Below are 15,435 nucleotides of genomic sequence, written 5' to 3'. Positions count from 1 at the left end.
GTCGTATCAAAAAGAGAAGGACTAACAAGTCTTGCTGTTACTAAAGAAAGTCACAGATATAGCTCTGAACCTGTTTCTTCTTTACTATTTTTCCTGCTTGAGTAGTTAAATCACAAACAGGATATCAAACATTGCAAACCAGGCCTAGATTTGTTATGGGTTATGCTACTACAACTATATTCAAAATATGGGTCAAAATGTCATAAAACGAGATAACTTAGATGTAGCTGTTGTACCGGAAAAGGACAATTTAAGCACCTCTTGACAGTGTGACCTTAAATCTACCATTATGACCGAATTAATTCCTTGAGAAGCCGATATTATATAAAAACTGTCTATAACTTAATGTACACATGAAATACATGAACTCAGATACAACACTGAATCTAGCATTGTTTAACCGAAAATGTAGAGTTTACTTCAACAACACGGATAAAGGATTTAAGTAGTTCACATTATCCATGAGGTCTGAATAATTTATGCAAGACAATGTCACATCATTACTTATTGACTAACTAATAGCTTATTAGCCACGAGACTAAATTCTTAATAAATCAGTTGCTAAATCAATGTCTCCATGTTGAAGATTGTTTTTCAATCATTAAAAGCGAATCATGACTCTATCTCTGATTCTCTACTGCTTAAACACGTTAGCCAGTTCTAAAATGGCTCTAGGACCTCGTCCTTTCATGTCATATCATTTTCGCAGAAAGTCTTTACACCATCAGCTATTATAATAATGTCACATACAGTGCATATGTATGAAGAACTTCTGCTATATGGAAAAGCCAAGGACTAAGAAATCTTATTGTTACCAGAGAGTCACAGATACAGCTCTCCTTGACATATTTTTACATCTATTTTTTCTAACCTATTTTTCCTGCTTGACTACTAAAATCACAAACAGGGTATCCTTCATTATGACCTACTCTACTGTTGTAATGTTTCTATGATTATATTCACAAAGTGAGTGATCAAACAATGAGATATGTGACGTAGATGTTACTGTTATACAGGAAAAAGAGATTTGTGCACCATCTCCGAGGACATTTATTTGTTTGCTTCAGATGAGGCTCGAGGAGGGTAGAGCTCCCACAGTGCCACTGTGGTATCTTCTGAAGAAGAAGCCATCAATTTACAGTCTGTTGAGAATGAGACTGCATTACACTGCACAGCAACAAAAATGCAAAAGCGCTTTAACGCATTAGTTATGTTAATATTTGAATATGGAAATGGAAGAACCAAATTCAATAATGACCCTCAATATACTAGCCATGTACAAGACTAATGGACCTGCAAGCAACTAACACTACCTGACCGGCTGACTCACATTGTGTTCAATGCCGATTAGGTGCAGAACATACTTATCTTAGTTATCTGTAAGGTCCAAAACTGATTGGTTTGAGTTGAATTGGGAATCGACAAGCGTGATTTCATCCTATAATAGGTTTGAAAAACTGTAGTTTCTGCAGAGGGGTTTGAAGGATAAAGCAGTGGAATTAACGGGCATACCATAGCACTGTGATACTTCAATATGGCCAAAGCATTTCCGTTGCGATAGTTGTAAACCCTTATTCTGCCAAAGATTAAAACGAGAGTCGAATCAGAACAAATAAAATCTATATTATGCGATATTATCATTGAATGGCAGCAAGTTCTACTAATTATTTACTTTTATTTGCCCTGGAAGGTGCAAAACTACCGAGTAGAAAATTTCTATTAAAAAATATTTTGTCAGACGGAACATCATAAAAAACCACCTGTGATCCCATCCAGCAGTGGCAGCAATTTTCCCATCAGCTCTAATGGTGGTGCCCGTAATACCATGTCGCTCTAGGCTAATCTCTTTCTTAACCAAACAAGAGCCCTACACCATGACCCAAGAACGTCAGAAACGTGTGTGAAACAACATCAAGAATCTAATAAGTCTGAACAAAAAACACAGCTATATGACACTTAAGGACCAAACATTTGAAGCATAAAGAGTAAGGAGATAATTATTCTTTCCTTGTTGCAATATAACAAAGTTGGGATATGTAACGCTTTTGATGCAGAAGTTCCAAGACATACAGTTGCACAGAAGCCGGATAAAAGAACCGCAATGTTAACTACATCCTACACTTTACCATCTGATAATCCAAAGTGAATAGCACAATTTTGCTATCTGCTGCTCCAGAAATTCCCCCAGTGCATGACCCATCAATCGCGATGCTTAGAACTGTGTACAGAACATACAGTAGATAGGCATCTTAAATACAGAAACAGGTAAAACAGATTGAATAGGACAAGAAACAATTTCAGAGAAGTTAATGGAACTCCTGGATATAGATGCTGAACCACAGACCTGGTTCAGAATGGAATTTTGCAACAGTTAATGGAACTCCTGGATTCCTTATATCCCACCAAGCCATGGTTCCATCTTCATATCTGTAACGTGTGAATGAATTACGAACAAATGCTCGTTTATCAACAATTGAACACGTATATTATGAGCAAAAAGATCTACGGTTCTACACTATAATGATAAACGTCTAGTGTAAGCAAACACTGGTTTAGTATGCAGGGAAGGAAACATATATGAACTGAGTTAAACCTCCAAGACCTAATTGGACTTTAATCAATATAGTCATCTAAATATTAAATGATGACAAAGTGTTCCATATATTGATGTATCAGAAACCTGAACGAAACTGTTCGTTTAGATGATAATATACAATTTGCAAGAGTTAAGAGTTAAGATAAACACAAAATTTCATAAATGCAGAAAGGCAGCGGATGAAGGAAACAGACCCAGCCAAAACATTGAGGAATCCCTGCGACTTAGGCGGCAAAAATGCTTGAACAGACATGCACATTCCTGTAATAAAACCAAGCAGTGAATGTCAAATTCATGAATTTAAGCAAAACTGTACCTAAAAAAGGAATTTTGTCCTACCAAAACTTATACAAGAATCATAAACAAACCTCTAGACTTTGTAGAAGGATTCAAGGAGCTTCCATTTGAAATTTGAGGTAACCGTGCTAACCTTTCTGCAGAATTGAGATCCCAAATCTCAACCTTTGGGCGTCAAAACATGGTAATGTAAGATTGCGATCACAAATAAGGAATCCTAAGAAAGCATGAAAAGTTAATTACCTCGGAAGATTGCTCTCCCGCTACAGCTACATGTTTTAATTCTTCAGAGCCTAAATTATTAGAAAAGCAAGTTAATTGGGAGAGAACACTTCTAACATCCACTACGAGAACACTGATCAAGATTTAAAATGAAAATCTGAAATTTCACTGGACCATCTATAGAATTTTCTCCAGGAGTGTCCACCGCAGTAGAAGTAGTGACATCTCCATTTTGTGTCAAACAATCAGAAGGCTTTTTCACCAATGAAAGCTTGCAAAAATGGTAAGAGTTCGTTTTGATTGTAACCATAGGCGCCCTGGTGGGAGAGTAAAAGGTTGTCACAACTATGAGAAACTGAGAACACAATGTTATCTTTGTTATGGTGATCTGAGGGTGAAATAATACAGTTTACTATTTGCTTAATCACCAAATCATTCCATGAACCAAATAAACAAAATCAAATACGGATACAGAGAAAGGTAAGACCGCGTACCTGGGCAATCTCCCACCTTCAATATCCCAATACTTAATTGTTCCATCCCTACCCTGGCTAATCGAAAGACAAAAAACAGCATTTCATGAGATTGGAGAAACTCAATTCAAAAATTACGCAGCAAATTCTATTCATATAGAGTGCAAATCGCCAATTTGAAATCTCAAACTTATTAAACAAAGCAAGCATGCAAGAGCAAGAGCAAGAGTTAACACCTGACGAGCTTACTATCTCCAATCAAAGGACTTGCAGCAACAGCAATAATCCCATGAGCAGCATTATGCACCCTGCAATCCACCATTAGTTGCTACAATTACACTCATATACTCCCAAATCAACACATACTAAATCACATTAAAAAATTAATAATCTCACCACGAAGATGATAGAGTCCTGTGTTGAACTGTATCCCAAATCCTCAACTCACCATCACCAGCGCCACTGAAGAGAATAGGTTTAGAAGGATGAAAGCAAACATCAGTGACTGAAGCTCGATGACCTCTCAATACAGCAACAGGATCAGGTGATGGCCGCTTTGTGCCCATTTCTCAGGTTATTCCTAAGCCCTAGAAAATAGAATTATACTTGTAATTCTCAGTATCTGTAAAAATAAAAAGAGTTCACTTTTCGGTTAAAAAAACGTTTTTTTAATGAAATGGGGACAAGCTGGTCATCCAAACACGCCCTAAGAAGGTCTTTCTGCTGTCTAACTGTTAACCAGAAGCTAGGGTTTTAAAGTTTGAACAGGAATTTACGCAAGATTCTGATATCTCTGGGAAGCATTCAGGTGTTTGCGAAATTCGATATCTTTATCTTCAGAATTTACTTACTCTGCACGTTGTTCTTATCTCGTGATCCAAGTTAACTTTCAGATATTTATTACTACCAGACATTATTGTAACTGCAATTATTTTCCACCGAATTGATGGTTGTGAAGATATTTTGGGTGGGTTTTCTCAGAAATTAGATGTACAGTGAAGCAGAGGTTTATATGATGAATATGTTTTCAATTGGGTCTCTGCAAAAAATGGAGATTAAGGTTGATGAATTGTTGAGAGCTGCTTGGTTAGCTGCAATTCTACCTATGATTGTTGCTTTAGTTCCTAGTTTTCTCCAGGGTACGCTTTTGGGGTTTTCTAAAAGAGGAAAGACCTTGAAATCTTCTTCACAAGTGAGTTTTTAATTGTGGTATACTTGTAGGAATTTGCTTTTAACTTCTGTTATTAATGCTTTGTCTATGAATTTGACATTGATGGGTTCAACTGCTTCAATTAGTACTTGTGATAAACTAAAATGAAAATTTGCTCCTCTGATATGTTTGTTTATGTGGGAAATGTAGAAGTTTACGGTTCCGCAGAGATTCTTCTTGCATTTTTATGTGGTGGCTGTGGTGTGGACGACCTTGTTGCTAGTAATGACATGGTTCTATGCATATAAAATGGTACCATTTGGTTCGGGTTCGCTTCATTTTTCAACAGTAGCTAGTCACTTGACAGGAGGTTCGCATATATTTTCTATGCACAAGTCTCATGCGACTTCTGTTGAGCATGGATGTAGGGTATGGCGAAGTGTATTCTTGCTTATCTTAATGGAGATTCAAGTGCTTAGACGCCTTTATGAAACGATTTACGTCTTCGACTATAGTCCTTCAGCTCGAATGCACATCATGGGTTATTTCGCTGGGCTATTGTAAGTCTTTGAACAACCTGAACATTATATTTCTGTAAATGTGTTTCTTCATTGTCTCTGTACTAGCTTGGGTACAAAATACACCACTTGTCATTTCTTCAATAGAATGTGTTTTTCCTTTTCACAACTAGTTGCCGTTTGTACAGCATATATTCCATGATATTCGATTACTAAATGCAGTCAAAGATTGCAGTGGGTTCTATGTCTATCCCCCACTTCTCCCGGATATATTGTTTAGTTCCATATACTTCTTTATGCTCGTTGTTGTTTCTCTGACAACATAACTTGTGTTCCATATAACGGCATCTGGACATGTAATCTGAAGTCAGATCACAAAGCTACTTAATTGAGCCTAAAGAATGCTTAATGAGAAAGTGACCCACTATAGATGCGTTGTGTCAACTGCCCATTCATCAAGTGCGAACTAATGCTTACACAGAATATTGTTACATTCCATATTGTGCAAAAAGCTTCTAAGGCCTATAATGAAGTCAAAGCAAAATGTGAAGTTGCTAGATTATGTTTGTTTGATTCACTTCTTTTTAATATAATTGCTACTAAGCTTACTCCAAAGCAGCAAGTTGATGCACAATAACTAAATTGCTTAAATCCAGTCCTGTTTGATTTTTTTCTTCGTCCTTAAATCTACTATTGCTAGAATGTCTTACTTCTATTTACCTTTTTCTTTACACTAATCATGTTGTTTTTGTATGAAGCTAGCTTTTATACAGCAGCGCCCCTTTCCCTTTGTAGCATTTCTGCACCAGAGGTGTTCAACTTTGCAACTCATCAGCTAGCGGAGTTCATTGTTAAAGGCCGGGATAAAATGCTAATCCCCCCTATCAGTGAGATTGATTGGTTGGTATATGTACAACCCCTTACAGCACTTGAATGGAGCCAATGGATCGGAGCAGCTATTTTTATTTGGGGTTGGATCCATCAGCGACGTTGCCATGCAATACTTGTAAGTGTCTCCTCTGTTACCTGAAAATTCCTCTAGTTTGTAATATCCCTGCTTGTAATTACTTTTCCTTGCTGATACTAAAGAATGGGATAACCAACAGTTTTAGGAAAACCTGAAACCTAAAGTGAAAAACGGAAGATAGTCAATTAAGTTTTCATCATTACGAGCTGAGTAAATAAGATAACCAGATGTTAACTTGAACTCAAAACATGACAAGCTGCACCCCTTTCCGCCAATTAGTACGCAGACATCGTATCCTCACATCTTCGGGCACAGCAAATTTAGATTGTTATCATTTCCTGTACATTTTCTATCACAGTTCTAACTTGATTTTCCAACTCTTGTGCAGGGTTCGTTACGAGAACAGAAAGAACAAAATGATAAATATGTAATACCTTATGGTGACTGGTTCAGATTTGTTTCTAGTCCACATTACCTGGCTGAAATCGTAACTGTCTCCCCCTCATTCACTTCAAGTGTGGTGATTTTGTTTCGTATTTTGTTAAGAGACGACCTTTTCATTTTCTACTCATGTCATGCAGGTTATATATGGTGGTCTTCTTTTTGCTAGTGGAGGATCAGATCTCACAGTCTGGCTTCTTCTTGCATTTGTGGTATATGTCGCCGACTTTCAGTTATATTTGGTTCTGTGTCACTGCCTTCTTCTCCTTGCCCTCTAAGTTCACTAACTCTTTCAAATGTCTGCTTGCAGGTTGTAAATCTCACCATAGGAGCAGCAGAAACACACAAGTGGTATATCGAGAAATTTCCCAAGTACCCAAATGAGCGACGCGCCATTCTCCCTTTTGTTTATTAAAGATGTAACATTTACTGTATGTAATTAGTGTATCAGAGTGGAAATAAGGAATCATCTCAATGTAATACTGCGGAAAGGTGAACTAAACATTGTGAAATATTTGGCCTAGTTGAATGGAAGTTTGTGATGTCATGTCATCCATTTCAGTAGAATATTATGAAAGCAAATAGAAGATTTTGTAAAATGCAATTTCATGAAGTCTCGTGCATTTACAAGGCATCTATTCAGGCAATATTATCCAAGTGTTACTAGTACAGTTGCTAAGCATTACAGTTTTTATTAAATTCATGAACCAGACAATTATGCATGACAAAGAGTCCAGTTTGTTTGCCATACAGTGCCTCAGAAAGGTCTTTCTAGATTTACAAAAGTTCGTTTGTGGCTAAATAAAATATTTGATACAAAATCCCTGGAATAAACAAGATCCAATTCAGAAATCCTACTGTAATGTAAAACTTTGATAGACATTCAACATTGCAGGATATCATTCAGAATCTCAGCTTCATAATAGAATTAACATTTATTCTTCTACTCTCCTTACAAGTCTTTGCATAAACATAATCATGAATCAAATTATGCATAAAGGTCAACACCCCAAAACTTGGCTGGCTGGTTGGTCCTATATTTTCGGTCCACATTCTTTATCGACTCCATGTCTTCCTTGGTCAGTTCAAAATCAAACACTTTGAAGTTCTCTTCCAACCTCTCAAGTTTCGACGACTTTGGAATGACAACTGTGTTCCTCTGGATACCCCAACGGAGAACAACCTGAGCAACTGTTTTCTTATACTTACCGGCCAGAGCCTGCTCTCAGAAAATAGAAAAGATCAAATTAATTAGGCGAAAAGTACTAGTGAAGACCGGAACTCTCACTTTTCAACACATTTCATAGTTCAAATCCACAAATAATTGAATAAATGAAGGGGTATTCGTACTTCGATAGCGGGGTCATCCAAACAGGACACTGAACCAAACCACTCGGTGTTAGCTGCAGCACCCCCCAATGGTGTGTGGGCTGTGACACAGATTCCATGCTTTTGGCAGAACTTAACGAGACTTTCACGTTGGAAGTAAGGGTGTGTTTCGATTTGGTTAACAGCAGGCTTCACCTTCGAGTAAGCCAGACAATCTCTAGTGAGGAAGATGTCGTAGTTGCTGCACAGATATTTGGTTAATCAGAAAGTATCATTTCAAATTGAACATAACTATTCTGCTTCAGGAAAAACTTCGGTTAGGAGGGCCATAGCTGTATTGGCCTTATCACACAAAACTTTTGTTTCCAAAATTGGAATGGATCAAGAAATTCCATGGAGATAGTTAACAGAAAGTTGCCAACTCATATCGACAAAGAAGAAGAACGAGAAAAAGTACTTGACGGACTTAGCTAACAAACTCATTTGATTACACATGTATTCTCTAAAAGTTACCTGATCCCAATACTGCGAACTAAGCCTTTCGACACCAAATCTTCCATAGCATGCCAAGTGGTTTCTAGGGATATGGTTGTATCTATTTCCAACACACCCTCATCATCCAAAGCACTACCAGTTGTACCAACACCTGCGTTTATGTGAGATGCAAATAAGATACCACACCACCATTAACCAACCAGTTGAATTGCCCTCTGACAAGATTTTGAAACTATGTACAAGTAATTTCAAGATCTAAACCCTTCTCTCAGGAGTCAAGATGTAAACCCTTTTCTCAACTCTACCAAGTTCCTACATACATAGATAAACTAATGGATACAATGGAATGGGGAAAGAAAATTACCAGTATGTTTTGTAGCTACTGGGAAATGAACAAGGTACAGATCCAGATAATCTAGCTTAAGTTTCTCCAAGCTGTTTTTACAAGCCTCAGTAACATGCCCATGGTCTGAATTCCACAGCTGAAATTACAACAAGAACAAACAATCAAAACAAGGGTTTAAACAAAATGAAGTGAAAAGAGATAAAACATGGAAGTAATGAACAAATTTGGAAGAAAAAAGAAAGTCTTGTGTAAGTGTAAATCTTGCCTTGGTGGTAATGAAAAGATCCTCTCTCTTGACGAGACCAGATTGAAATGCTTCAGCAAGTGCTTCCCCAACTTCTACTTCATTTTGGTAATCAGCTGAAAAAAATGTAAAAAGTGCTTCTATTAAAACAAAATCTGGGTACAAAAAATCAAAGTAAGGGTTAGTTGAAAATGGGGTTTACAATAGAGAAAGGGAAGTTACCAGCACAATCAAAGTGACGATAACCAATTTTAATGGCGTTGATAAGAAGGTCTCTGATTGATTTTCCTTCCATTCTCCATACACCCAAACCCATTACTGGCATCTTTAAGCCATTGTTTAGTGTGATCTCCATCTTTCTCTATCTCTCTCAGACTCGAACTTCTCTGCTTCTCTCAGATTCTTGATTGGGGTCTAGAAAGGGAATAATAAAGTTTGGGTGGGTGTGGAGAGATTTAGTTATCGATATATAGTCCTTTTTTTAGGGATCATTTTACAGATTTTGCTGCCTACTGCCGCTGGGTTCCACTGGACCCTTATGAGAGCAAGTCTTTTGGAGACGGACAAAAATCGCCTTGCTAGTTTGATCGAGGGCTGTAGGAATTATTTAACGCATATCGTCAGAAGATAAAATAGGACATTCTGAAGTTAAATGCAAAGCCTTTTATCTAATTACAGTATTTTTTTTTAATGGCTAACTTATTCTTGATTGATTAGTGTTAATTTGGATAATTAATAGATGTTTAACCTTGTTAATTAGAAACTAACTAATGTTAATTTATTATCAAAACATGAAAAAAGTTATGAATTTTTCTGGAAAAAATCAACTCAGAATCAGCGGATGTTCACTCACTTGTAGATCGATTTTGTGTTGATGTTGTAATTCTCGAAGAACAAAAAAAATCGGTACATATTACTCATAACATAAACCGATTGTAAGAAACGAAAAATTTAATTGTCCATATAAACTGATTATGTCATACTTTTCATTAACAAAATATTCATTCATAGCACATTACATATAGATTAGGAAATTAGTTCATTACATAGGAAAGTACAACACCTCATAGTAAAGTTCGTTACATATAGAAGTATGCGAGTGTTCTTAAATTTCGCGCATCAATACATCATCAATGAACGTCCGAACACGACAATACAACACCCCATATTCCTTTGAGTGAATGAACTTTCTTTCCCAGTTCCTCATAGGCAACTGAAATTAAATGAATTACACGTTAGGGTGTAAATATTAAACGGTGAGTTAAGTATAAAAATGTCGGATTAGTCATTTTTTCAGGAAGAGGAGCTTGGGGATGATGTTAGTTCACCATTTTTCTTACTTTAACAAACTCTCGCATTGCATTTTTTATGTATTCAAATCGAAACGCTAAGTCTCTCCTTCTATGGTTTTTTGGATTCGTGGTGCGTTATAATAGAACTGTTTGACTCTCTTCCATAACATTGAATATAGTTCTTTGGGACGTTCATGGAAGACAGGGTTGAACGATTTCACAAGCTGCATATATTCTTCCAGATCTCATTCCATTTTCCAGGCGTTATTTGAATAGTTTATGAAGTAGAGGTGGCTCGAAGTTGCAAATTTGGGGAAAAATGTGCTTGGTAAAGAGCTTTTCCTTATATGAATGAAGACTCAACGATACTATTTTTTTTAAATCAATTCAGATAATAGGCTTTTAAATATGTCCACATAGACCGATGTAAAATCTGCCTTGCTACAGTTGGTACATAAGGAAGCCCACTAATCTGATTCTTGTCAAAAAAAAAAAAATACAGAAAAGTGACACTTTTGCTTACAAGGATCGGAATATTAGTCACCACATAGAGCGATTCCGACAAGTTGTCAAAATTCTGGATTTTTTGGTTTCTCAGAATCGGTCATTAACGATGTCGATATAAACCGATTTTGAACCTTGGATAAACAAGGGAATGAAATTCTCAGGATCGGTATTTGTGGTAAACAGTAAAGTAAGATTTTGAAATTGTAACTCTGGAGAAAAGATATAATCAGTTTTTATGAAGGTAAACGTAAATCGTTGTGTCTGAATAAACTGCCAGAATCCTACACTTTTCGTGCAATTTGTAGTTCTTCTATCACGTCTTAGGCAAACTCAGCAATTTCAAAAACGACCAGATTCATTTATTCATAAACTAATGAATAAAAGTTTCATAAACTGCCAGAATCCTACACTAATTCGACCAACAAACATAAGTTGAAGATAAAAGTTTTGAATCCGCAATTATCTATGGTTTAAGACATAAGTTTGTAAAACAAAGAATCTGTTCATTCATCAACATCAACATCCCCACCACGAGCACCTCGTCCTCGTTTATGAGGCTTTTCTTTGTCGGCATCATTATTGTCATTATCATGTTGGGCGATGCTCAATTCACCACGAAACTTTCTTCCTCTTTCATCTTCCAAACTGTTCAATTCTGCATTTTTTTTTTGCATTCTCTTTTACCTTTACTCCTTGCCCTATACATATCCTTGCTTTGTTTGTCAAACGCCTGATTCGTCTTCTCTGTTTTCATTTTAAAAACAAACATTCAACAAATCATACTAAAACCATTAACAAAACCATAAATGAGTAAAATTACGTACCACAACATCAAGTGCTTTATCTCGGTCCTTGATGAGGGGTATCTCATCTACTCTTATCACACGAGTATACAAAACTTTGAGGACCATGGCATGTAATCCAAGGTTGCCTCATCATGTGTTTTCGGATATCCAACTACCGCATGAATGTTATACCTCTTCCGATCCCAACCTGCAGATGCTGGTAAAGGTTTGTGGAAAACCTCAAAATCATTATCAAGAGACTTACTTTTGATCTCATCCAAGTTGAACCTGATGTGCTCAACTGGGATTTTTTGTACACTATCGCATTGTCTCGCGATTCTCGTCGGCTTGAACATTACATATTCTTTGGGGGTGGAAAAAGAGCCACAATAACATCGTTCCTCACACCCAACCATCCTTGTTTCAGCAAATGCTACCTTGTAAGGGTGAAATACAACATATTTGGACGTCAAGTTGTCCGATTGGTGTGTCAACTTCAAATATTTCTTCCTTTGAGACTTTGTGTTACCGTTGAAGATGTATCGGTCTCCATAAGAAGAACGTCTCGGTCCTTGTTCACATAAGCCCTCGTAAATATACCCACACCTACTGAAGAGCCATATTCCCTCTGATTTGCTCCCTTAGAGCCCTAATAGGCTTTCTCAACTCGTTCGACAAGTGCGCAAGGATCGCAGAGCCCCAAGCGTAGTCGCGAACTTTGTAAAATAATTACAACATATGAATATAATTAGCGTTCACACGGGAACCAGAAACGTTGGGAGGATAACATCTCCCAACATGTAGAGGACGTATGTGTGGGTTGTAGCTTCGATACGTTCCGTAGTCAACTTTGTTTCTACATGAAGCTTTTTTGTTCTCATGAATTGGTCTATCAAGCTCGCGAGATGGAATATCCTATGATTTTCTTGACCTACTAGCATCTCTGACTAAGTCTTCTCTTAATCCCAACCGAACACCGTCTTGGTGAAACCAAAAATTACACTTCATTCAAGCTCGTTCGTGTAGTCAGGCCCCCTCACGGGTTTACATGCTATGCTTAGGCAGTAATCAACTACATATCATTTGGAGTTATTGCCATTTCTCCAACCAAAAAATTAAAAACATCTGTTTCCGCGTAAAATATCTCGGTGAAGGAGAAAACAAGAGGTTTGTCATATCCAACAATCGAATTATCGACCGTAGCCAAAAACCTCGTACCATCGACTATATCAATTACTTCATTTACTTTTCCTACAATTCTTAGTCTTTATAATGGTTATAAGTTCATCATACTCGCTGACGTTCATGGCATAAGAGGACGCACGGCATCAATATGGTTCTAAAAAAACAAACCTATAGACAATAATGAAAATGCTAAATGGATAAAAAAAATTATCTTAAATATTATAAGGTTGAGATAATTACTACGGTAAGGCAGACGAATTTTTTACCACCATAAAAACTCTCATTTTTCATTGGGTTACTCATAAATGATATCAATAGGATCGCGAGGGAACATATTCCCCGTATCGGGCATGTGGTCCCCTTCCTTATTTTCGACGAGGTTTCAAACTTTGAGGAAAAACAAGATCATGTTTGTTTTTCGCTCCCTTTTCGGCTTGATTTTGTTTTCCCTTGTTATCCCTAGAGAGTATGGGGTAAACAATAAATAATAATAATCAAAATAGAGTAGATTTACTAATTCCAAGTACAGAATTGGTTTGCACGATACATACACAAAAAATTATATCAAAAAATGCTTTAAAAGAACCACTCTATATAAGTGCTCATATAATTCGATTATAGGATAAAAAGTACACTGAAAAATTGAGCATTTTCTCCACCAAAAATTGGTTTATGTGGACATTTACATAAACCGATTATGGGATTAGAAGTTAAGAAATCAAAGTTTATATAATCGGTTTATGTGAACATTCACATAATCTAATTTTAGCAAAAAAAAATTAACATACACAAACAGTTATCTCTTCTACAAAGGAAACAGTCTTCGTTGTCATGAGCACCAATTGATTCTGGTCAAATGTTTTCCAAGTGTCTTCTTCGATCTTCAGTCTTCGAGGGTGATGTCTAATTAGATTACCAAATTCTAACCTATTCCGAGACTTGACTTAGTAGACTAGAAACCAAGATATAGTTTTGATCGTACAACATTGACAACAACTTTACAATAACAAAACTTGTGGGTCCTACCGAGCATTGCTCTAACAATATAACCTTTGTCAATTTCAGTGACAAAACTATTCAATACATACGGTTTCAAATAAATAACTTTTAAACTCAATCCACTATGCTTGATTTCCTTGGTTAATCAATGCACATCTTGAATTTTTCGTACTTCAAGTTCTTTTATGGTCCTGAATGTGTTCGTTTAACACCTTTGTTGTTAAAGATACGTAAAAATAACAACTTATGAGAATACTCCAAAGAGCTTTGTTAGAATGACGGAATGATATTCTACCCATTAATTGTTATACATAAACATATTATTGTTACCTTCCTCAAAGTTCAATTGCACCACAACTTCAAAGCAATACCACAGTGATATGTTCTCCCCCGTAGTCAATACATACTACTTTCACAAAATAGGTAAAACCTATAGATAATAATCCACTCCCCCTTACTATGATGCTCCAAAAATCCATATGTAATGTAGTAAGAATGTAAGATATTACTTAATTTTTCTCTTTTTTGTCAACAAAATTGGTAAAAGTGAAAAATCAAGATCACAATGAATCAAACAATAGAGTTTCAAGATTATAAAACACATACCAACATTTAATTGAGACTATTTTACCAAGAAACCTCGGTTTGCATCAAAGAGACGTAAAGGTACAAGAATCTTATACAATTCCGCATCCGCTCTCCCCACAAAGATTACCATAAAGCACAAGTTCAAAAGAAACTCTCTCACATTTGATGTCACTCCCGAAACAAAAACATGAGCAACCTTAAATCTAATCACAAAAAAAGGATTTTCCTTGTACGTACAAAATTAATCGTCAGTTGCGAACAAAGTTGTTGATGGGAGAAAACGAATTACTAGCTTTTGAAGAAAAGTGATGAGACGAGGGTCGATTCCTCAAACGAGCAAATTGCCTTAACCTTGTGCAAATAAATACATTGCACGGGAGTGATTTGAGTTTGAGAGATTAATCTGTAGGACTCCGGCATAAAACAAGACAATGGTCGTTCTAGAGTCGATTCAGTCACAAAGAGGATGAGGGTCGATATGTAGGAGGGAAGCTAAGAAGTGTATGTGAGATCGATGATGATCAAAGGATTGTGAATATGTTGTAGGTTTCTGCAAATTGGTGAACTGTGGAGTTCGAATATGTTTGAATTCTGCTTTGTTGAGAGTGATTGTTCATATGAGAATTCTTGTGTAATTGCATTATATCTGAGATTTTTTCAATCATGAATTCGGAGACTTATTTATATTGCAAGAATGTATACACATTGATCTCCAGTAAGTGTGACGGTTATTAGAGCGAAAGAGTGGGAAATCATGGTTAAACCAATTCAACATTGTGTGAAGAATTGGTTGATTATCCACCCACTACTTTGCTAACTCCTTAAACTGCTTGCACGACTTACTCACATTTATCATCGTGTATGTACACAAGTGCCATAGGCCATCAGATCAAAACCCTAATAAATATCCACCCACGTGACATGATTGATGTCTCATGATTGTGGAGTTTTCAAGGAAGACATGTATTTAAGTAGTCAGTTGTTGACTTGATTAGACGATG

At 36.5% G+C, this 15,435-nt stretch overlaps 3 protein-coding genes across 3 annotated transcripts; 1 reads left to right on the top strand and 2 right to left on the bottom strand.

Moving 5' to 3' along the window:
* Window positions 1–661: 661 nt before the first annotated feature.
* LOC113288792 (protein DECREASED SIZE EXCLUSION LIMIT 1-like) lies at window positions 662–4,180 on the bottom strand. Its single transcript, XM_026537913.1, has 12 exons — window positions 3,985–4,180; window positions 3,825–3,896; window positions 3,610–3,666; window positions 3,290–3,432; window positions 3,137–3,186; window positions 2,965–3,058; window positions 2,791–2,857; window positions 2,345–2,427; window positions 2,127–2,218; window positions 1,761–1,867; window positions 1,513–1,576; window positions 662–1,167 (listed from the first exon to the last, which is right to left on the bottom strand). Exons 1-12 carry the CDS (start codon window positions 4,152–4,154, stop codon window positions 1,051–1,053), a joined length of 1,116 nt encoding a protein of 371 aa, XP_026393698.1. The 5' UTR covers window positions 4,155–4,180; the 3' UTR covers window positions 662–1,050.
* Window positions 4,181–4,301: 121 nt separating this feature from the next.
* On the top strand, window positions 4,302–7,268 carry LOC113288793 (polyprenol reductase 2-like). Its single transcript, XM_026537914.1, has 6 exons — window positions 4,302–4,780; window positions 4,949–5,298; window positions 6,019–6,262; window positions 6,612–6,710; window positions 6,805–6,876; window positions 6,975–7,268. The coding sequence occupies exons 1-6, from the start codon at window positions 4,577–4,579 to the stop codon at window positions 7,077–7,079; spliced, it is 1,074 nt and encodes a 357-aa protein (XP_026393699.1). The 5' UTR covers window positions 4,302–4,576; the 3' UTR covers window positions 7,080–7,268.
* A 70-nt stretch (window positions 7,269–7,338) lies between these two features.
* LOC113288794 (NADP-dependent D-sorbitol-6-phosphate dehydrogenase-like) lies at window positions 7,339–9,530 on the bottom strand. Its single transcript, XM_026537915.1, has 6 exons — window positions 9,301–9,530; window positions 9,100–9,194; window positions 8,853–8,970; window positions 8,507–8,639; window positions 8,015–8,234; window positions 7,339–7,883 (listed from the first exon to the last, which is right to left on the bottom strand). The coding sequence occupies exons 1-6, from the start codon at window positions 9,431–9,433 to the stop codon at window positions 7,653–7,655; spliced, it is 930 nt and encodes a 309-aa protein (XP_026393700.1). The 5' UTR covers window positions 9,434–9,530; the 3' UTR covers window positions 7,339–7,652.
* Between the last annotated feature and the right edge of the window lie 5,905 nt (window positions 9,531–15,435).

Source organism: Papaver somniferum, chromosome 6 (assembly GCF_003573695.1).
Source record: "Papaver somniferum cultivar HN1 chromosome 6, ASM357369v1, whole genome shotgun sequence".
Lineage (NCBI taxonomy): Eukaryota > Viridiplantae > Streptophyta > Magnoliopsida > Ranunculales > Papaveraceae > Papaver > Papaver somniferum.
This window is presented reverse-complemented; position numbering and strand designations above follow the sequence as displayed.

What these genes read in the sequence shown, in the direction of transcription:
- LOC113288792 (XM_026537913.1), bottom strand. Translation starts at nt 4,154, where the DNA reads ATGGGCACAAAGCGGCCATCACCTGATCCTGTTGCTGTATTGAGAGGT. An exon ending in TCACTTTGGATTATCAGATG is followed by an intron (nt 1,868 to 2,126) that starts GTAAAGTGTAGG and finishes GTCATGGTGTAG; the next exon opens with GGCTCTTGTTTGGTTAAGAA. An exon ending in TGAAGTATCACAGTGCTATG is followed by an intron (nt 1,168 to 1,512) that starts GTATGCCCGTTA and finishes GTTGCTGTGCAG; the next exon opens with TGTAATGCAGTCTCATTCTC.
- LOC113288793 (XM_026537914.1), top strand. Translation starts at nt 4,577, where the DNA reads ATGTACAGTGAAGCAGAGGTTTATATGATGAATATGTTTTCAATTGGG. An exon ending in CCTTGAAATCTTCTTCACAA is followed by an intron (nt 4,781 to 4,948) that starts GTGAGTTTTTAA and finishes TGGGAAATGTAG; the next exon opens with AAGTTTACGGTTCCGCAGAG. An exon ending in CACATTACCTGGCTGAAATC is followed by an intron (nt 6,711 to 6,804) that starts GTAACTGTCTCC and finishes CATGTCATGCAG; the next exon opens with GTTATATATGGTGGTCTTCT.
- LOC113288794 (XM_026537915.1), bottom strand. Translation starts at nt 9,433, where the DNA reads ATGGAGATCACACTAAACAATGGCTTAAAGATGCCAGTAATGGGTTTG. An exon ending in AGTAGCTACAAAACATACTG is followed by an intron (nt 8,640 to 8,852) that starts GTAATTTTCTTT and finishes ACATAAACGCAG; the next exon opens with GTGTTGGTACAACTGGTAGT. An exon ending in TGGATGACCCCGCTATCGAA is followed by an intron (nt 7,884 to 8,014) that starts GTACGAATACCC and finishes TTCTGAGAGCAG; the next exon opens with GCTCTGGCCGGTAAGTATAA.